The 23,345-nt window shown below is 45.6% G+C and overlaps 1 protein-coding gene across 1 annotated transcript; it reads left to right on the forward strand.

Moving 5' to 3' along the window:
- Positions 1-7,511: 7,511 nt before the first annotated feature.
- Positions 7,512-8,421, forward strand: LOC123152585 (uncharacterized). Its single transcript, XM_044572094.1, has 2 exons — positions 7,512-7,858; positions 7,953-8,421. Exons 1-2 carry the CDS (start codon positions 7,744-7,746, stop codon positions 8,192-8,194), a joined length of 357 nt encoding a protein of 118 aa, XP_044428029.1. The 5' UTR covers positions 7,512-7,743; the 3' UTR covers positions 8,195-8,421.
- The last annotated feature ends 14,924 nt before the right edge of the window (positions 8,422-23,345 follow it).

Below are 23,345 nucleotides of genomic sequence, written 5' to 3' on the forward strand. Positions count from 1 at the left end.
CATCGGACGATGAAAGTCTCCCGGTGGAGTGCGGCTGGTGCCACGACGATCGAGGTCTGTGCGACATGCCTCACCTGGACGATGATCGGCGCTTCAGCATTAAGCTCGAGGAGACCTTCGAAGTTGACACGGTACACAACGACGACAAGTGTTATTTTCATAATTAAGCATGACTTCAACTATTTCAACGTGTAATTTTCATCTTTTACAATTCGAGTATAGCTTATCCCATGCCATGCAAGACGTTATATCTTGGAGAGGATGGATTTTGAAGACCATGAAATTTCTGAAACAAAGAAAAATCACCTAAGGACTCATCACGATGTGGATTTTGAAATAAATCTGTATAATTCTGGGAGCGTAACCCAATTTGGTTGCAAAAATTTAGAAGCATTTTGCAAGATGTATGGTTTTGATGAGGGTATGCTTGTCACCATGGATCTTGGTGATCCTAAAATCGAGCAAGACAATATGGACATTTGGGTCCTTGTTGATACGCCTCCAATTCTACCACTATATGAGTTTCTCAAATATAGTTATTAGCTAATTTATATTGTTTATTTCAAAATAGTTGACAACTTATTTCCATTGACAGCTTATTTTCATTGTTCAAAGAATGCGCGGGAGATGATAGACAAAATCCATTACACCGATGGCTCCGAATTAACAACTTACAAGGAGAAAAATCATCTGGTCGGATTTTGTACTGACATTGAGAATTACAATATCTACAATCAAACTCCTCAGCATTATGATCAATACGTGCCACTAGTGCATGTGTTCAACTACGGTAACTACCATGGTGGTACTCTGGTAAGATTTTTTACTATTACGACATCCGTGCATCTTTTGCATACTTCTAAAATTAATACATCATTGCTAACTATAAAGTTATTACTATGTTTTTCAACAGATAATCCCAGAGAATTGTGTGCCTCATTTGATGTATCAGAAATGTAGTCTTAATATTTTGAACATATAACCAGGTCATCCTATGAATCTCAACTGCCCATACCAGATTTTTAAAAGAAGTGGAGACATGCAAACCAAAGGATGAAAAAAAAATATGGACAGTCGTAAGGAGGTTCTTGGAAGCAAAAGGAAGCGAAGCGCAAGAATTGGAGATAGGATGATCTCCATTCTCCATAATGGAGAGTCAGGGTCTATATTGTATTATGTTATTTTACCCTAAATAGGATATTTAGGTCCTGCCTAATACTGATAATTATGTGCTAAGAACAATTAAGTAGGGTTGGTTCGATGACTATCAAGATGATGATCGTATGACTTGTTATTAATAACGAGTAGAAGTTGTATGATGATAATTAGTAGGACTTGTTAGGATTAGTATTACTTCCGACAAACTCGCTACTCGCGGTTTCGAGACTTGTAATGTTCTATCTTTGTTCGGTCTTCTGAATTCGGAGACTAATATGATGAATTGTATTCGGAAACTAATATTTTATTGTATTCGATGAATCTGCTGTTTATATGTTGTGCTCTCTATATTATGTGCAGTAACATGTTTTGTAACATGTGCAAATATCAGAAAAATAATAATCCGTAATATTCATACTAGTGGCGCACCACTCAGCACACTAATGGCGCACTACAAAAAGGACTTTAATGGGGCATCATCCACTAGTGCGCCATTAGTATGCCAAAGCACATGGGTAAATATGCCCCCCTGGGAGGCATACTAATGGCGCACCGTGGGCTATACTAATGGTGCACTGCATGGTGCGCCATTAGCACACCTGTAGTAAAAAATACTAATGACGTGATACTAGTGGCGCACCTGTAGTGCGCCATTAGTAGGCAAAACAGGTGCACCACTAGTAGGCCTTTTCCTAGTAGTGTGCCGCGGTAGCCTGAGCTGCTTCGGCGACGCGGCGGCATGTCGACAGCGGGGGAAGCGCGACACGACGAGGGAAGGGCGCGGCGGCGGCGGCGGGGCGCCAGATGCAAATAAGAGAGGGGCGGCGAAAGGAAGAAAGGGCCGATGGGAGCGGTCGAGTGTGCGGCTGGCTGCATCGGACGTGCGTGTTTTGCACAGTGCGCCGGACGCCACGCGCCAAATCTAGCGCACGAAGGGCAGCTTTTTCCCGCTCGCCGGAATTTCCCGCGCCCGCTCGCACGGATCCGCTCCGCGCGCGCTAAAACTAGCTTTTCCCACGCGCACGATATTTGCCACCGCTGTTGGAGATGCTCGTAGACACCGAGGGCCGTTAGATATGCGGCGTACGGTGGAGGCTGCACGCGCAGTTCCCAGCCGCGCAAACACGTAACACGCAGAATACGTATTCGTGCAAGCTAGAGCGCGCTGCGGCCTGCGGCCAGCATTCAAACAAAAACGCCGCCGCCGGTCTCCTCCCTTTTATACGGTACACGGCGCGCTCCGACCCCATCAACCATCGATCGCTCTCCTCAAACACCACTCTTTCTTTAGTTTGCATGCACATTGCATCGATGATTCGATCAAAGTTTGTTGCCGCGATGACGGTCTTGACGGCGCTGATCATGACGTTGCTCCTCACCGGAGGAAGCTCGACACAGGTGCTGAGTGGCGACGCTGTCTCCGGCAAGCCTGCCGTTGGCCTTCTCCGGCATTTGTTTCTGCGGCGTCTGGCGGCGTCGGGAGGGCCAGGGTCGTCGTGCAAGACGAATAGTCCGACCGGTGCTGCCGCTGAAGGGCGCAGGCCTGCCGGGGCTTGACCTGAGTGCCGACCGGTGTTAGCTCGCCCGTGGACACTTTGGCACTTTGCTACTAGTAGTACGTAGTATTTCGTTTCAATAAAAGAAAAATAAAGCCGCTTATAGCTTTCCTCTCCTCCGCCTTCGCCGGTGAACCCGTGAATTCGTCTTCCTCTTGCATGTCGTTTTGATGGCAGGTAGCGGTGAGGGGAATCATGGTGCCTCGTTCCGGTTAGTAGATAGGTTGAAGTTTTAGTCCTAGTGGAGGCGGCGCCTCATCTTCGTGTCGGTCTTTCGGACCCCGATCCTCCTTGAGTTTGTTCGCAGTGACAGATTTAACGAGGCTTCGACGTAGATTCCTGCCAGCTCCTCGGAGTGGCGAGGCTAGGGTTTCTCGTCGTGTGTATACAACAGCGAGATATTGTGTCAGGTTTTTCAGATTGATTCAAGGATTGAACGGCAACGACTGCGGCTTCGAGACAATGGTCCTTAGAGGCACATGCACGAAGACATTTTGGTTGTCATCAATAAGGTCAGGGCGCCTTCAGTATAATAGCGTCGACAATATCATGTTGACGACTTGTTCCGACAACGACAATGGTTGTTCGATGGTCCAAGGGCCTCGATAATATATATAATGTTCTGAGATGCTTTGTACTCCCGACGAACCTTTTTATAATAAATCTGGATCCTTTGTATACATGCCATGTTCCCTTTTCAATTTCGTTTGTTTTGTTTGGTTTACAGTGATCGATCCATGGATGCAGAGGCAGGCCCGTATGGCAGGCAGGTACAGCCTGTGCGATGGCACAGGGCCCCTAAAATTTTGGGGCCTCAGAACATATCTTAAATGTCAACTAATAGTATTAATAAAGGGAATATTCAAGCAGAGCGCTGCTACACAGACGACAGATTTGGACGATCAGCGGACGACACTACACATCAAGCCGTTGATGAGTTAGAGCAAAAGCAGACAACACCGTCCATTCCTGCATCGTGTGGGGTTCGGCCAGCTAGTGTCGTCCGTCCAGCAGTACGCTTCATCTCCTGTAAAACGAAACTACTGCGCAGCCGATGCATGCCAGCCGAACACTGCACGATCCTTGATCTAGCGGTGGGCCTGCACTTTGTTCAACGTTGGTACGGTTGGATCAATACTATCGTTCACAAATCGTCCAAGACATGTCGTGTGTATAACAACGCTCCCTGTAAAATATTTCAAGTACCAACACTAGCCAGTTCCAAATTCCAAGGCAAGCCACTATAGAAACATAAGTGCACATCTTTCTCTTGACCTCTCTATCGACTTAAATAACTACTCCGTCCCACAATATAAGATATTTTTGTAAGCTATAAATCACCACTAAAGTGGATCATTATTGGGAAGATTATGTTTATACTTCCTCCGTTCCTAAATATTTATCTTTCTAAACATTTCAAATGACTACTACATACGGATGTATGTAGACATATTTTAGAGTGTAGATTCACTCATTTTGCTCCGTATGTAGTCACTTGTTAAAATGCCTAGAAAGACAAGTATTTAGGACCAGAGGGAATAGTATGCTAAATAAATAATAAATCACCCATTTGTTCTAAAATATAAGATATTTTAGTAAGCTATGTTAGTTTACAAAAACGTCTTATATTATTAGACGTAATTTTCTATCTAAAGAGCCTCATTTCGTGCTATTTTGCACCGGGTCCTGAATTCTCGGGTACGGCCCTGTGCAGAGGTCAGAGCGATAGAACAATTGCATGCTGACTTGCTGAGAGACTCCATGGGTGGCAAGGCCACCTAATTTACGAAACCAAAAATGAAAAACACCTTTGTCAAAAAAATATGAAAAACACCAAAATGCGCGCACGCCCGTCGCATTCCGATCTGGCGCATGGACAGCCCAAGTTCAGTTTCTTCTCCACGTATTCTTACCTTCTTCCTTCCGCCCCACTTCCCACCTCCCATTACGCCCCGCCGCCCTTCGCCGTTCCAATCCTGCGCTGTACGTGTTCCGTCGAAGCCGATGGCGTGACCCGCCCTTCCCCTTCGCGGCTCCGTGTTCCTTCTTCATTGCCAGCGAGGGCGCCAAGCTCCGGATCCACCGCCATACCTCGCCGCCGGCCGTGATGTCAGGGCTGCGCGTGTATGGAGGGAGTTGGGCGGTCCTGCACTTCAGTGCCCGCTGGAGATCATGTCTGACAGTAGGAGAGATCAATCCAGTCCCATGCTGAAGTTCGTGATCCCCGCGCGCTCCCAGAGGTTATTTTTTTTTGAGGATCGCGCGCTCCCGGAGTAATGCTGGTCACCAGATTTCTGGGGTTGGGCTTTATCCTTGGGCCTTATACTACTCCCCGAGTCCGTGTGAAAAATGTACACTTTGCAGTCTCCTGTACCCTTCATATGTGCCTCTGTTTTCTCTTAATGTACTGTGTGCCATTCTATGCATGTCTCGTTTCTGTTTATGCATCGTGACTTTCACAGTCACTTGCTCAAGTCAACCTGGACGTTTGACAGGAACCTGTTGTCTAGAGAACTAAACGCTGCAATATTTATGCTCAAGCTTTCTCTGTACAAACTGAAATAAAATGGTCGTTCTTCTTCAGATATGTACAAACATGAGGGTACCAGCTGGGTGTCCAAGTGAGCACATGTTGATTTGGAAAACGGTGAGTGGAAAAGAAACGAGTGTGACCTGACCTGCATCCTTTGCACCGGGTGGCTTCTTGGTTGACATTGGTCAAGAAGAGTATCTGAGATGTGGTGGTTTACTCCCAGGGACTGCCAGATTTCTCTTGCCTCTGCAACCTCAAGGTATGAAATTTAAGTTAGAGAGTTTTTTTTTACTGAAAGAAGGCCTCCTTCGATTTCTATTAAAAGAAAGCATCTGGTTCAAAGCCTATAACATCCACTACAGAAAATTAAAGCCAAAGGACAAGCATAGTTTAACATGCAACATCATCCACGCCCACAGGTCCGGCCTAAGCCAAAAGTGAGCTTAAGTCAGAGAGATGAGGTGAGATAAAATGAAATGGTGGATCCAACGAAAAAAGGAGTGGTACCCAGTGTGTGAAAGAATCTGCTAGGGTATTCTGTTGGGTTGGTGTTCCTTTGAGATAACAATGTTATCTGAAAGACAAATGGCACTTCACAGTTTTGATTGTGTCCCTTTTAAAATCCTTGGTGCTAATTAGTACTCCCTCTGTAAATAAATATAAGACCATTTAGATCACTACTTTGGTGATCTAAATGGTCTTATATTTCTTTATGTTGACGTATAAATGAATTGAATAGTCTTTTTCATCAGATCGATTTTTTGTCGCATTGGTAGAGCATGCACCTCTACATGGTAACAGAGTCAAGAGGTCTTGAGTACCGAGGGTGTGTGCTGACGTATAAATGCATTGTCTAGTCTCTCAGATCGATTTTTTTGTTGCATTGGCTGTATCATGCACTTCTACACTTTAGAGATGGAGTATTTATTAATGTCCATGCATGAAATCAGAAGAAGTAAGAACACTAGATGAGCAGGCAGTGGCAGAGCTACACACACATCACTGGGCGGGCCCAAAAGGGCTAGATTAAGATATACGCCTGAAAATTTGCATCTAGGGCCCAAAATTAGCACCACTCTACATTGAAATCTTATTCGGCTGGGCGGGCCATGGCCTGGTTTGGCCCTGCCGTAGCTCCGAGCAGGCAATCTTTTACAATTCCGTGGTGAATTATACTAATATGCAACACTAATTAAGTACATGCATAAAATACCATTAAGTACATGTACCCTTTCGCTTTCGAAGTGAAGTGGAAATTCAAGGGTGGACCACTTTCAAGTCTAGCTCACACGAGCAAAAAAAATAAGGGTTTCATTTTGATACCCATATTTTGAGAATCACATATTGAAAATGTCTATCGTTATGACCGACCACAGATACTACATAATATGCCTTTTGACACTTTTGATATTTGTTTGGATATAACACTAGAAAAGGAAAACATGACACCAGACTAACAAAAACTAACAAATTGACAACGCCAATACTCAGTGGCGCAGCTAGGCGTGCCTTTCCTTCTTGTAAATCTTCTCCAGCACAGAAATAACGTCCACTCTCATCTATGAGTGCGTTTTGTCTGAAGCCTGCTCTGAAAAGAGGGCGCACTACCTTCCCACTCAGTGGTAACATCATTCTTTTCAGGGTGACAAGTGATGTATCTACTTTTATTTTCTGAAGAGGAAAAAACACCCTCTATGATTTCATAAATCCGGTTTCATGATCTGCACAAACTTCTCATGACCCGACAATGTACTATTTTCTTTCAGAATGCGTAAGAATTGTTTTTACTGATGCAGCAGTTGTCCTTGCTACTTTGTACTGATGTAACTGTTACTCTGCAGAAAATGCCACGTCTGAAACTTGGGCTGAAAGGACCATTCACAGGCCGCCCAAAACGACATCTCAGAAAGGCAAAGATCACACCGTATCCCCTGCTGATCGGATGGAGGAGATGAGAAAACCAATCTCAGGATTTCTACATTACAGGCTGCCTGTGGTCTCAAAATCCTGTAGCTCTCGGAGCTGGCAAAGAGCACATGTGGTGGAGCATCGTGGAATCTCAGCGCCAACGACATGCACACAGATAAAAAAAGCAACAAAATATGCTCTTTGGGTAGCTTTTGCAGTTCGCTTTGCCCCCTCTTGCCCCCAGCGGAAACACCAGTGATGCCATAGAGCACCGAAACAAAAGTTCCTCAAACTGTTGCTCGTTTTGGGGGTGGTGCTAATCAGCAAGATTACGGGAGAGTACTAACCCTGATTTTGTGAGCTAACGAGAGGGTGAGAAAGGCACGGTGCAAGGCGCCTCTCCGGCTCAAGGCACAGTGTCTGCCACAGAAAGAACCAAGCTCAACTGTTGCCACCATGCACAATAGCTTGTGGATTGGTCTTATCTTAGCTAGCTGCTCTCCAGCATCCAGGAGTTAAAAGACTAGACGAGCCTCCGCACACACTCCACATCGGAGTTGCTCTGTTGGGCACCGAGTCCATCTCAAGATGAAGAAAGGTGCCCTCGCTCTCTTCCTCCTCCTCCTCGCCGTCGCTTCCCATGGCACATGGTGTGAGGCAGCTCCGAGAAGGGCCATGGCTGGTGCAGCTCTCCAGCCCCATGGTTAGTAGTTTGTGTGCATCAATCTCCTCTTTTCTCCCTACTTTCTTCATATCTCTTACAAAGTTATTCCTGGAACTGCCGCTTACTTTTCCAGAAATCCAAGGCCAGAGGCTCCTGGAGATGTCGAGAGCCAGGAAGCTTGGGCACACGGGAGGCCGCGGCTCCGGTGGTGGAGCGAGCGGTGCCGGGAGGCACACCGGTACCGGTGGCGGCGCGGTGAACACGAGGCCGCACAACACCAAGAACGGCGGCGCTGTGGCGCTGCCGGCTCTGGTGACCTCCGCTCTGGCACTGGTTTTCACCACTGTCATTCTTCTCTCGGCGCTCAGCTTCTAAAGTACAGTACTGATCTTGTTGCGGGTGGTAGTGCTAGTATCTGTGTAGTGCTGCAGTTTCAGAAATTGTTTGCCTATAATGTTTGTCGATATCGTGCTGATATGTTGTTTACTGGCTAGTATTTATCCTTTCTGTGTGCTTAGTAAGTTCTTGAATTACCAAGCTATGTTTAGTCAGATTGTACCGGATTATCGTCCTATAACAGTCAATATAAGTATGTACACCAAGGAATCGTCAGTATTGTACTGATCAATTGGAATTCAGACATTGCATATACTGAAATGACATATCCTGGTATCCATGCATTTCATATGTTGAGTGATTCTGATTTAAATAAGGTACTACAGTATGCACGTATTTGACATCTGCACGCAGAGGACAAAAATATTTTGAGTTAAAGAGATAGAGATGCCATATGGAAGCAAAACTGAACGCTACCTTGTCAATAATATCAAGCCTGCGAGTTATGAAATCTGGATGTAAGCAGTATTACCAACTCATATCAGATTTTCTAGGTCAATTTGCAGATGAAACCGGATAGAGATATCATATAGGTACATATTTAGATCACATATTTGTTAGCTAACTTAGAATATGCTCGGTGGCTACAGACATGCTAATGGGCAAATCGGAGAGGCCAAAAAATTCTAACACACTCCACATGATTAGTTTGCTAACGATGAATTTACATGCCTTTAAACACACCAAATAGCATGTCAGGTCATTAGAAAAAACATCTTCTTGGATTGATATTGGAACTGAAATTGTTGTGTGATACAAGGGAAGTGGGTATCTCAGACAAATTGTGTTCATTGTTAGTTTGACACGACAAAGATACCCAAATGAAATCCATACGACTCTACAGCGGTTCAGACTCTGTTGAATGTAATATTTGCAGAATTTTCAAATGCAAAAACTAGCTAGCAACACATAAGGTTTGTCATTTTTTTTGCGGGCTTTAATCGTAATAAATCTAGTTAGCAATGCAGATAAACAATTCCATCGCCCATTAAAAAGCCATTTCTAGAAAGAAAAGGTCAATTTTATTGGTCATTTTTATATAATTAATTTAATAGTAAAAAAAATAAAATATTTATGTGTTACAAGAATATATGCACATATTAAAAAAAGTCTCTGTGTATTTTTTATAACTATTTGTCTGATTTTAAAATTTGACCACACACTTCAAAAAGAAATCAAGTAATAAAAATATTATCACTTTTATTTAAAAAAATAATTCGAATAAAAATTATGAAAATACTTAAAAAATCGAACCTATTTAAAAAAATCATAGTTCGTGGTTTTTTAAATCATGTATTTTAAAAAGTCTTCACGCATTTAAAAAAATCATACAACTAACAAATTATTCACGTATTTAAAATACAATGTCCATGTATTTTGAAATAAAATATTCAAAAATAGTATTATTTGATTTTGAATAAATTTCATGTAGTTTTTAAATGTTATCGTGTATTTTGCAAAATAAATTTTGTACATATTATTAGGAAGTAAATACTAAAAAGAAAAGAAAAAAGGGAATATAGAAGTAGGAAAAAACAAAGAAAGAATAATAAAAAGATAAAAAGGGAAAGGATAAACAGAAAATAGAATTGGAGAAAATGAAAACCCACCAAAAAAAGTATGAAAAATGAGTGCCGCCCGGGTCGGCCCAATGACACGCACGTGTGGTCAATATGTGGTTTCACAAGAAGCGTCCCGTAATGTTTGCGAGAGCAACTAGTTAACGAGCGCTCCTTCGGGAGCCTGGCAACGATCAGCGCCACTTGGCTCGCTCTCAGCCATTCGCCACATGTCGCGCCCTGGGGACTCCCTCCGGATTTTGTTTTTTATTTTATTTTTTCGCATGCGTTTTCGGCTTTTTAAACGGTTTTTTTTCGACGTTTTGGTTTTCCACCATAGCTTTTCGATTAAAAAAATGCAAAAAAAACGTGTTTTCTTTTTTTCCCTTGCGCGAGAGTCACGGTTTTACTTCCGCGAGAGGCACGGTTTTTCTTTCGCGAGAGTCACGGTCGTGCCTCTCGAAAAGGAAAAAAACGTGTTTTCTGTTATTTTTCTTTCGCGAGAGTCACGGTTTTGCTTCCGCGAGAGGTACGGGTGTGCTTTCACGAGAGTCGCGGCCATGCCTCTCGGAAACGGAAAAAACGTGTTTTCTATTTTTTTTCTTTTCGCGAGAGTCACGGTTTTCCTTCTGCGAGAGTAAGGGCCAGTTCTTTTCGGCGATTCTCCCAGAATTGCCCCCCTCTGCAGCTTCTCCTAGAATCGCCACTCCATATTTTTTTACAATCCTATCTAGTTAAGGTCTAATTAGCTAGGATTGTAAAAAACATATGGAGTGATGATTCTAGGAGAAGCTGGGGAGGGGGGCGATTCTGATAGAATTGCCCAAAAGAACTGGCCCTAACGGTTGTGCTTTAGCGAGAGTCACGGCCGTGCCTTTCAGAAACGAAGAAAAAAAACGCGTTTTTTGTTTTTTTTTCTTTTGCGAGAATCACGGTTTTGCTTCCGCGAGAGGCACGGTTGTGCTTTTGTGAGAGTCACAGCCGCGCCTCTCAGAAATGAATAAAAATGTGTTTTCTATTTTTTTTTAATTTCGCGAGAGTCACGGTTTTGCTTCCGCGAGAGGCATGGTTGTGCTTTCGCGAGGGTCACGGCCGTGCCTCCTCGGAAATGAAAAAAAACGTGTTTTCTCTTTTTTTTCTTCCGCGAGAGTCACGGTTTTGCTTCCGTGAGAGGCATGGGCGTGCCTCTTTCGGAAAGGGAAAAAACTGTGCTCCCGGTTCAGTTTTTTCGTCTAGTTTTTTTCATGAAAAAAAATTCGTCAAAACTATCAACATGAGATTTAGTTTTGAAAATCTCAACGCGAGGAATCCAACAATGAAAGCGGTTTGTGATTTGGACGCACGATTTGAGAGATAAAACATTTTGAATAAACTAATCTACGAAAAAACTCCCTAGTTGCGACAAGTGGCGTGCTGCATGTGCGCCACTTGTCGCAACCAGGAGAGTTGGATAGTGATTTCGAATGTTTGCAGTGTCTCCCCCACCCCTTGTGGGCCGCTTTGAGGGGTTTGTCCTGCTCCTTGGTCCACATGATGACCTACATTCGGCCCAAATTGCAATACAATTGTGACTAGCATATGCATTTTGTGCTGCTGAAATATGAGGTCATGTAGGACCTACGAAGTATTCATTGTCAAACATCATCACATCAGTTGGTCATGCGGCGTTGGCGTGAGACATGTGAGAAATAATGTAGATCTGGCTCTGGGATCTACAGCTCTTCCGTTGTGATGGCTTGTTCAAGGTGCTGGCCCGACAGGACCACTTCCTCGATGATTTCTTGTTCATGATCAACAATGATAAGTTGGCTTTGCTGACAAAGAGTCACGCGGCTGCACATTATCGGTCCATTCCGGAGGAAGAAGATGGTCGGCTACAAAAACACTTAAGCAAAAAAAAAGTTGTTTGTGCTGCTGGTTTTGTTAATAAATTTGAGTGTTGATCCAATGTTTCTAGTTGTCATTAGATGGTTTACGGATTTGGACGTAATTTTTATTTTTGATGTTCTTTGCACTATCTTGATAGTTGATGAATAGATTGAAAATTTTCTTATAAAATAATTAAAGAAATCTTAGTGTGTCTTTAACCAATACACACGTGTGTATGTGAGAGAGTATCATCGTGGGCCTGAAACATGGCAACGTTGTCGTTCTTCATAAAGCATGGCCCAACGCCCCAACATTATCACAAGCGTGAGTCAGGGTTGATGAAATCACTAATTAAGAAGCAATTTTGCAAAGGTCACTTCTATCATTTCAGGTTGTGACAAATGATGCACTGTGAGTTTGCCTTTTTTTGTTGATTTGTTTATTCAAAATGTTTCATCTCTTAAGCCGTACGTTCAAATCTCGAACTGTTTTTACCCTTGGATTTCTTGCATCGAGATTTTTAAAACTAGATCCCATGTTGATAGGTTTTGGCGATTTTTTTCGTAAAAAGGACAAAAATCTGAGCCAGGAGCACACTTTTCTTCGTTTCCGAAGCAAACATGTGCCTCTCGTGAAAGGAAAAAAAGGAGAAAATGTGTTTTCTTCGTTTTCGAAAGACACGGTCGTGCCTCTCGCGAAAGCAAACCCGTGCCTCTGTGGAAGGAAAAAACACATTCTTTCGTTTTCGAGAGGCACGACCATGGCTCACGCGGAAGCAAACTCGTGCCTCTCGCAGAAGAAAAAAACCCGTCCTTTTTCGGTTTTCGAGAGGCACGGCCAAGACTCTTGCGAAAGCAAACCCATGCCTTTCGCGGAAGAAAAAGACATGTTTTTTCATGCAAGTTTTTTTTTCAATTTTTTATTTGACCAAAAGCTAAGAAAGACCGATTGAAAACTGAAAAGTAAAAAAAAAACGAAAACATATGCGGAAAAAATTCAAAGGAAGCGTTCAAACATGTGATTGAAGGAAATATGCCCTAAAGGCAATAATAAAGTTGTTATTTATATTTCCTTATATCATGGTAAATGTTTATTATTCATGCTAGAATTGTATTAACCGAAAACTTAGTACATGTGTGAATACATAGAAAAACAGAGTGTCAGTAATATGCCTCTACTTGACTAGCTCGTTGATAAAAAGTGGTTAAGTTTCCTAGCCATGGACAAAGAGTTATCATTTGATGAACGGGATCACATCATTAGAGAATGATGTGATTGACTTGACCCATTCGTTAGCTTAGCACGATGATCATTTAGTTTACTGCTATTGCTTCCTCCATAACTTATATATGTTCCCATGACTATGAGATTATGCAACTCCCGAATACCAGAGGAACACTTAGTGTGCTATCAAATGCCACAACGTAACTAGGTGATTATAAAGATACTCTACAGGTGTTTCCGATGGTGTTTGTTGAGTTGGCATAGATCAAGATTAGGATTTGTCACTCCGATTGTCGGAGAGGTATCTCTGGGCCCTCTCGGTAATGCACATCACTATAAGCCTTGCAAGCAATGTGACTAATGAGTTAGTTACGAGATGATGCATTATGGAACGAGTAAAGAGACTTGCCGGTAACGAGATTGAACTAGGTATGATGATACCGACGATCGAATCTCGGGCAAGTAACATACCGATGACAAAGGGAACAACGTATGTTGTTATGCGGTTTGACCGATAAAGATCTTCGTAGAATATGTAGGAATCAATATGAGCATCCAGGTTCCTCTATTGGTTATTGACCGGAGATGAGTCTCGGTCATGTCTACATAGTTCTCGAACCCGTAGGGTCCGCACGCTTAACGTTCGATGACGATCGGTATTATGATTTTATGTGTTTTGATGTACCGAAGGCAGTTCAGAGTCCCGGATGTGATCACAGACATGACGAGGAGTCTCGAGATTGCCGAGACTAAAGATCGATATATTGGAAGGATATGTTTGGACACCAGAATGGTTCCGGATGAGTTCGGACATTTTTCGGAGTACCCGGAGGTTACCGGAACCCCCGAGGAGTCAATGGGCCCTATTGGGCCTTAGTGGAAGAGAGGAGGAGGCGTCCAGGTGGAGGGCGCCCCCCAAGCCCAATCCGAATTGGGGTGGGGGCCGCCCCCCTTTCCTTCTCTCTCTCTCCCTCTTCCTTCTTCTCCTACTCCAACTAGGAAGCACTACAAAAAAAGACACATCTGTGACATTTTGGGCCGAACGATTTTTTTCTGTCATACATATGACACTTCTATGACGATAATTGTGACAAAACCCGGTATCATCATAGATGTGGTGGGCTCCTACTTCTATGACAAAAAATCATGACAAAAAATGGCTTTTCGTCCTGGGCGGGCCGGAGACGCAGCTGCATGACATCCTTTGGGCCGTCCATGACGAAAAAGACCGTGGTAGAAGCGAGGGGGAGGAAATTTCGGGGAGTTCCCAGTTACGGTGGGAGGTCGGGGGCCGAGCGATGCGCGTTTCTCTCGTACACGTACGCGCGTGTGTGCGAGGCGTTGGCTCTAACTGAATCCGAGCGAGGCGTTGGGCTCTAACTGAACCCGAGCGATTGCACTGTAGGCTACGCGTTACTGAACCCGAGCGATCGATCGATGGCTGTTAACTGAACCTGATCGAGCGATTCCTTCGCTACTACTGCTAACTGAAGACGATCGATGCTGCCTCTGGGATGAATAGTGAGTGTTGCAGGGGGGGGGGGTTGGATGAACAGTGAGCGGTGGCGTTGCCTCTGGATGAACAAGACCCCGTGGTGTGGTGGAGGGCTACATGAACATTAGACGGTGGAGGGGTGCCTGTGGAGGAGCGGTTGAACAGCAACCCGTGGTGTGGAGGGCTGGATGAACAGTAGACGGTGGAGGGGTGCCCGTGGAGGGGTGGTTGTACAGTAGCCGGTGGAGTAGCGCGCGGTGGAGGCTGGATGAACAGGAGCCCGTGGAGGCTGGAGGAGGTCGACGGCAGCCCGTGGAGGCTGGAGGAGGTCGACGGTGGAGATGAACAGTATCCCATGGAGTCCCATTTTGTGGTACGCCACACCACTCCCGATGAACAGGACCCCCGTTTCGACCGTAGGAGGTCCGTTTCGTCCGTTTTGTGGTACGCCACACCCCTCCCGATCAACAGGACCCCCGTTTCGACCGTAGGAGGTCCGTTTCATTCGTTTTGCGGTTCGCCACACCCCTCCCGATCAACAGGACCCCCATTTCGACCGTAGGAGGTCTGTTTCCTCCGTTTTGTGGTACGTCGGAGCCCTCCCGATCAACAGGACCCCGTTCCGAACGTAGGAGGTCCGTTTCCTCCATTGTGCGGTACGCCAGGCCTCATTTCCATCGCCTGTTCCGTCCAAGCCCTCCCGATGAACACGACCACGCATTCCGTTCCGACCCAGTCGGTTGGCTCCCACGCGTTCCGTTGCCTCCCGATGAACACGACACATTCTGTTGCCTCCCTATGAACACGACTCATTCCGTTGCCTTCCCATGAACACGACGACGATGCTGTTTCTCTGTTCCGACCCAGCCATGTACACGAGCCATGGCCGTACGTATGCGCGAGTAGGCGTTCGAGACCCCGCCCGTATGTACACATACGTGGCCATATTTTCTTTCTTTCACCCTGGCCGTTGTACGTACGTGTACATGCTACGTGCGCGCCTCTACTACGACACATACGCGTCTCTACTACGACACATACGCGTCTCTACTACGACACGTGCGCGCCTCTACATCCACCAGTATATATGTACGTACACGTTCGCGACTAGAATGACAATGCTACGTACGCTTCGACCAGGTGGGTCCCGACTGTCAGGCACTTCCTTGCCTGCGAAGATGTAACTGGTGGGTCCTAGCAGTTAGAGGGGCGAATCGTTTGTTTTTGCCCGGACGCAATTCCTTGCGTGCGAAGATGTAGCTGGTGGGTCCCAGCAGTCAGGGGCAAACATTTTTTTTGCGAAATATGGTGGCCCATCCGGTGGGTCCCCGCTGTCAGGTGGAGGAATAATTATTTTGCACGTAATAAGGAGGCACTTCCTTGCTGCGGCCGTGGACCCAGCTGTCAGCCTCTCCATGTACAGTCCACGTCCAATGGAAGCCGTTCCTTGACCATGTTAACCACGCCGCGCTGAGAGCACCAGGGCGGTGGACGACGGCGAGGCCTAGGAAGGGAACGACGCGGAGCCGGGGAAGACACGACAGTGGATGCCGACGCGTAGAGGAGTACGAGGGTTCACTGGTTCGCTGCGGTGTGAGGCTGCCGTCGCCACAGAATAACAGGGGGTGTGGGTGAGTAGAGGGATGGCATGGCCAGCGGTGGGAGTAGTAGGGGGCGGTGAGGCCTCCGCCGCATCGCAGCCGGCCACGGGAGGCAGGAGCACGAGGCACGACCGGCGCTGGTTTGGGCGGCTGGAGGAAGAAGACCAGAGGTTGAAGAAGCACTACGGCCGTTGGATGGACATCGTACGGTCACTGGAGCTAGAATCATGCATATTGACTAAGTTGACAAAGCCCTCCGTCCCCGTCAACTTAGTAGGCCCACAAGTCAGCCTGCCACTATACTGGGTCCCAGCTAACAGGGGGAGTATTCATTTTTTTGTGCGTAATAAGGAGGCACTTCCTTGCATGCGAAGATATAACTCGTGGGTCCGAGCTGTCAGTGACGGTAATGTTTTTTTCGCGAAATACAGAAGCCCTTTCGGTGGGTCCCTGATGTCAGGTGGAGGAATCATTATTTTGCGCATAATAAGGAGGCATTTCCTTGCGTGCGGCCGTGGACCCAGCTGCCGGCCTCTTCACGTACAGTCCACTTCAGATGCATGTCGGTCGTTGACCACGTTGACCAGGCCACGCCGAGAGCACCAGGGCGGTGGACGACGGCGAGGCCTAGGAAGGGAACGACACGGAGGCAGGGAAGACTCGGTAGTTGTTTCCCACGCGGAGGGGAGTACGACTATACGAGGTTTTACTGGTTCGTCTGCCGTCGCCGGAGAATAACAACATGTGTGGGGGTGAGTAGAAAGATGGCTAGGCCAGCGATGGGAGTACGGTGGGTGATGAGGCCTGCGCGGCAGCACAACCGGCCGCGGGGAGGAGGGAGCAGGCAATCCCGCCGGCGCTTGTTTGAGCGGCTGGAGCAGGAAGAGAAGAGATTGAAGTAGCACGGCGGTCGTTCGATGGACATCCAACAGTCACTGCTTGTGCGTCAACTTTTTTTAGGAAAGCCTTAAATCTGTGGAAAACATCATACAACCCGTCTGCCATTATTTCTAATAATTTATAGCCCATTTGCTAATTCTTAAGGTTTTTTGAAACCCATATTCTTTTTGTTAGCATTACAGCCCATATTGTGGCGACGGTTAAAAATTTATACGAAATTTTGCATATTTCGGTGCGGTCCAAACTATTTTTAATCCCAAAATTTCGACTCACATTCAAACTGATTCTAAAAATAAATGTATATCAATATAAAATCCAACAAATTCTCTACGCATAAAAATTAATGTAATTTAAAATCTTGAAATGAAAAAAAAAGATATTTGAAACTAATTGCCGGTTTGATGTGTTTTAAAAATGTACAACTCATTTCTCATTACTGATAGGCCATTTTCTCGGCCAACCGAATTAAGCTCTCCTCGTCTTTAAAGATTTGCAGCCCAACAAGCCTGACAAAGCGACTTATTTGGCAAATTACAAAAAAACTGGGTTGTGGCCATGGACCCAGCTGTCAGTCCATTTGTTTTTTGGTCCATTTGGTGGGCTGGGTGAAACAATGATGTAGCATGTATGCAGCCCGTTTAAATCCCATTTTCATTTTTCTCGAAATCCGCAAACTTGCTGGGCTGGGTGAAAATAACATGATGGGCTAGACGAAGAAATGTTATAAAAACATAAACACATGATTGCACGTCAGTAAAATCTTTGCAAGCTTATGTACACAATCACTAGGAGTTAACTTGCCAAGTTATATATAAACAATTATTATTATTATTATTTTGTAAGAACTTCCAACTTACGAAATAAAATACCATTTTAATTTGATGAGTTAATAGTACGTGAGGTATTATTATTTTTTAGGCTAGACGTGAGACAGTTGAGTTTGTTCTAGGGGAAAGTACTGGGAGAAAACTCAGTTTACATCGAAAGAGAAAGTGGGAGAAAATTCAGAGACCTACTGGGTCCACCTGAGGAGGGGAATATGTTGGGAGGAAGAAGATTCAAAGCACGGCAGCCGAGTTAACTAGTTTTTTTTACGGACAAGTGAACTAGTTTACATGTATAAGCAAATAGCCACTAAAAAAAGCAATCAGGTTAATGGGTTCTTAAAAGAAATATTTCGGACAAAACAGATAATTACGACACATAGGCTAGTGCATGAAACACTCAGATGATAAAGGTGCTTATAAATAGATAAAGTACAACATCTAGACCTTTCTGCCACGCTTGATCATGACGCTGCGGCTGTCCGTGTACTCATCGGTTACGGGAAGCAGACACGCCCTCATGTCCAAGATCTGCCTGTACATGTCGTAGCATGCGTATGCATCCTTGGCCGCATAGGTTATGTAGGCTAGATTCAGAGGTACCTCCCACATGTTCAGGTCGTCTTCTTTCATGTTGGCGTATCAGGGGTCGATGATGGTGAAAGTGCTAGTGATCGACTAGAGGGGGGGGGGGGTGAATAGGCGATTTTTATGAAAGTCTTCAAAACATGGAAGTTTCGAAGACAAACGATAGAAATAAACCTATTACCATGCAGCGGAAGGTAGACTACACTAGGCAAACCATAGTCAAGTATTCAATGAAGTGAAAGCACAACGACTAATAGCAGCTAGGCGGTAAAGATCAGGTAGGAAGATATTGTGAAGCCAATCAGAACAAGCAGTCACTCAATGAAGACAAAAGATAATGCAATCAGGCAATGACTTCACCAGGGCCAACAGTAAGTAAAGGAGTGGGAAGGATGAAACCAGTGACTCGTTGAAGACAATGATTTGTTGGACCAGTTCCAGTTGCTATGACAACTGTACATCTGGTTAGGGAGGCTGATATTCAACTCAAAAGACCGCGTCTTCACCTTATTCCCCTTGAGCTAAGGACACCAGTCCTTGCCCAATCACTCTAGTAAGTCTTCAAGGTAGACTTCCAAACCTTCACAGACTTTGTTCACCGGCGATAGAACGCGACGCCTAACCGGCTGGAGGATTCACAGTCCTCAAGTGTAATAAGTTTTCAGATCACACAGACAGGAAGACTTCAGTGATGCCTAACTCACTTTGGCTCTGGGTGGTTAGGGCTTTATCCTCGCAAGGAATTCTCTCTTAAAGGCTTCGAGGTGGGTTGCTCTCAAATGAAAAAAGCCGTGCACTAACTCTGAGCAGCCAACCGTTTATGGTTGTAGGGGTGGGCTATTTATAGCCACTAGGCAACCCGACGTGATTTGTACGAAATGAACCTCGGTCACTAAGGAACTGACACGTGTTCCAACGGTCAGATTTCAAACACACACGGCAACTTTACTTGGGCTACAAGCAAAGCTGACTTATCCAACTCTGGACAAGATTTGCTCTCATAGTCTTCACTCGAAGACATATGATTTTGGTTAAGCATCACTTCAGTCATTCTGACTGGTTCTCTTGGACCCCACTTAACAGTATGGTGGTTCCTATGACTCAACAAAGAAGAAAAAGAACGACGGAACAACTAAGTCTTCGCGCTCCATAGTCTTCATGCGATGTCTTCTCTTGTCATAGTCTTCAATGTGAATGTCTTCACATACCACCTTTGACTTCAATGTCTTCATACATTTTTAGGGGTCATCTCTAGTAGAAAAACCGAATCAATGAGGGACTTCTACCTGTGTTATCCTGCAATTCTCACAAACACATTAGTCCCTCAACCAGGTTTGTCGTCAATACTCCAAAACCAACTAGGGGTGGCACTAGATGCACTTACAATCTCCCCCTTTTTGGTGATTGATGACAAACTGGTTGAAGTTTTCAACGGGGAATAAAATATGTGAATTTGTAAAGAATAGGGTATTGTCTTCATAAATTGCAAGGGCTCCCCCTGAAGATGTGCATATAAGTAGTTTGCTTTTGGAATGCAAATGCACATGGCAGGTTGTACTTGTGGAGATCCTCTTCAACCTATAATGACAAGTCATTATGCAAGATATGATGTAACGAAGATAATGACATGCATAATGAAAAATGGACGTCTGCAAAATGATCTAAGTGCGGAATTTATCATCGCACATGCGGAATTTATCATCGCATCACAGAATAGCAAATAAGTAGCAGACGACCATCGAGTTTAAGTGTTACAACTCAAAGAACCAAATGTATCGAAAACGAGAGTTGTAAGCACTTGGCAAAAGTAGCAAAAAGTAAATCAACCACCTATATAGACCCGCTTAAAGACTATCAACTCATATGCTTCTCCCCCTTTTGTCAGTGAGGACCAAAAAGGTTTGAAGACATAGAGCGCCTACTCATTCTCATGAGGTGCGAGCGAGGCAACAGGGTCGTCGTTGAGATCTGGTGGTGCAGAGGAACTTGGTGCAGTGTCGACACACGCTGAAGTTGGAGGAGGTGAAGTTGCATCATCTTGGTCATCGATGACTCTGGCATTTACGGTCGCAGCTGAGGACGAGTATTCAGAGTCTTCAAGTGAGGGAGTCCGATGCAAGTGAGCATTTCTGGGAGGAGTTGAGTCAAACTTGAAGCGTTCGGTGAAGCCATCGTCATGCAGATCAGCTTCAACACTAAGTAGGGTCAAACTCTTCCACGACCTCCGACAGGTTTCATGAGTGACAAAGGCATTCTTGGTGGCAAGATTGCGAATGCGGTTGACATCCACCAAGAGGCTTTGCATCTGACGCTTAAGTCAGTCGTGATGTTTGTCCTGTTTCTGATGCAGCGCAACGAGAAGCTCTCGGTCATTGAGGACACGAGATCGTCTTTGAGGCCTTTGCGCAATGGTGCTACCAGTGACGTCAGTTTGAGCATGAGGGACACGTGTGTTTCCAGCAAGGGGATAAACACGAGAAACTGCTGGAATCCCTTCAATGGGATGGGTGAAGCTTTGGTGATCAGCATTGTGAAGATAAATGGGATCCTTAGTAGGCTCTGGGTAAATGGCTTCAACTGACAGATCAACCTCGAGCAAGAATATAAGATGATTGTGCGCAGACGGCTGATAGTTGAAAACTAAGTGACGCTTTATCAGACGCATGACCCATGGAGCATAGAATTTCAACCCAAAGATGTCAGAGCCAGACGCAGCCAACTGCCTGATGAAGAAGTCTTGAGCATTGAAGCTGATGCCATTGAAGATATAGAAAACCAAAGTCTTCATTGCTCCTTCAAGCTTCGCTGCAGATGAGTGTCCTTTGACAGGCCATAGAGTCTTCCTGATGATGTGGTAAATGGTGCGAGGCAGGTACTCTAGGTCTTCAACAAAGAACTCAGATGGGTATTCAGCGTCATGAGGCAGAGGCTTCATCATGCTTAGCATTTGACTCATGTTGGGTCCTGGCTTCTGAAAGATGCTTTCCAAGGCGTTTTGATGTTGTTGTCAACCTGGTTCATAGTATTCACCAGGAGTGGGCAGGCCTGTGAGCTCAATGATATCAAGAGCTTTAGCTTCATGATGGACATTGCCTGTCATCCACTCAAGGACCCAAGTCTTCAGATCCCTGTTGTAGCCTCGAATATGAAGAGTGGCATAGAATTGAAGCAGCAATTCTTCGTTCCAGTGCTCCTTGTCAGTGACGAACTGCAACAGACCAGCGTCTCTGAAACAGTCCAATGCTTCTTCGAGGCAGGGCAGACCAGCTATAGCTTCAGAGTCGAGGCGCATATGTGGAAATATGCGCCCTTGATTGTCTAGGACACAAGAATAGTAGCTGCGCTGCTGATAGCTCCAGAACCGATCTAAGGAAATGCGTGGTCTTGTATAGGGGTTCTTGGAGCTGTTGAAGAAGGTATTATGTGCCACGAAGCCATTTGCATTGAAGACCCCAGGTGAAGTGGCAGTGCCTGGGAATCCTAGAAGTCTTGGCTTGGGCTTTTGAACTTGAGGCCTATGCTCGACGTGGTACTCAAATTGTGGACCAGCAGCAGGTGGAGGAGTCAGAATGGGCCATCGAACCATAACCGGCTGACCATGATCAAATGCCAGCTCCATTGTGTGAGGTCTTGGAGGGGGAACAGGGGCATTGGCATTGTCTTCATGGGCTTCAGGGGCCACATGTGCTTCAGGTGCTTGGACCTCAGGTGCTGCAGCATTGACTTCAGGTGTTGCAGCATTGACTTCAGGTGTTTCATTGGCTTCTGGCGCCGTATTGGCTTCAACCATGCCAATGTCATTGGCGTCAGCAATGATATTGGTGGCCGCCTCAGGGTTGTGAACCTCCACTTCAGAAGCTGGAGGGTCGGTCACGTTCTCCTCGAGAACAACATCTTGGTGAGACGGGGGTGTAGCAACTCTAGTAACTCTTGGGGCTTCTTCTTCATCTTCTTCTTCATCAGCTGATGCAGCCGGAACATCTTCAGCCATTTTGGCTTCGGATTCAGACACGTGCATTGTGGGAGTGACTTGGGGCCTGGGTCCTTTGCAAAGCCTGCATAATATGGGCGACGCTTGTGGAGATGGAGCGTGTGGGGCCTCAAAGTCATCATCATCTTGCACTGGTGGGGTAGCTTGCGGTTGGGGAGAGCTTGGAGTGTCTTGTCTCTGTGGGTGATCAGCCCACGATGCATCCTGAGCAGTTGGTGTCAGAGGACAACCAATGCTGATGAGTTCGCTGTGCGTGAGCACAGGCGATGATACTAATTGGTGCTCGATCTGAGGAAGGACTTCATCACCTTCAACATTGTCATGGTGACCAATGTCTTCAGCAGCGGCGGGGTCAACTGCTGGAATGTCTCCAGCTTCAGGAGCCTCTGTGAAAGCAGGCTCATGAACTATCATCCGTCGTTCTTGATGCGAAGAGGCAGGACGAGCAACCAAGATGGGCTCGACAACAAGGGGCTCTGTGGGAGCAGCCCGATCTTTCTTGGTTTTGCGCTTCTTTTTGGAGGGAGCGGCATCAGAAGCTTCAGGATTTTTTCTCTTTCTGGCTTCAGCCTCGGCAGCCCTTGTCTTCTTTAGTTCTGAAGCCATTGTGGGGACCTTAGGCTTCAAGCCTGTCATACTGGCAGGGAAGACAATGGGATGTACTTCTTGCCTTGTTCCTTCGGGTTCGGCCACAGCTGGCTTCTTCTTCTTTGGCTTGGCTGCCATTCTGGGGTCGATGCCAGGACGCCCAAGAGCCTCGCGCTTCTCAGCTTCATTATAGGCTTGCACGCACTTGTCAGCCAGACTCTTCATGCGCTCACGAGACCCTTTAGCTTCTTCACGTTTCTTGAGAAAGGCTTCCTTGAGCTCGTGCAGCATAATCTTGAAGTTTTTCACATCTTGCACGCTAAGCTTTGCCATGTGCTTGTTTAACTGAGCTTTCTCATAGTCGATCTTTTGCTTCAGTTCAACGATGCGCTGAGCTAGAGCTAGCTCAGAAGCAATGGCGCCAGTGAAAGCGACGCTGAGGCTAATTGGAAGTTGCAGATCATCAAAGCTGAGATTGGAGGTTTCAAACC

Source organism: Triticum aestivum, chromosome 7A (genome assembly GCF_018294505.1).
Source record: "Triticum aestivum cultivar Chinese Spring chromosome 7A, IWGSC CS RefSeq v2.1, whole genome shotgun sequence".
In the NCBI taxonomy this organism is placed as follows: Eukaryota; Viridiplantae; Streptophyta; class Magnoliopsida; order Poales; family Poaceae; genus Triticum; species Triticum aestivum.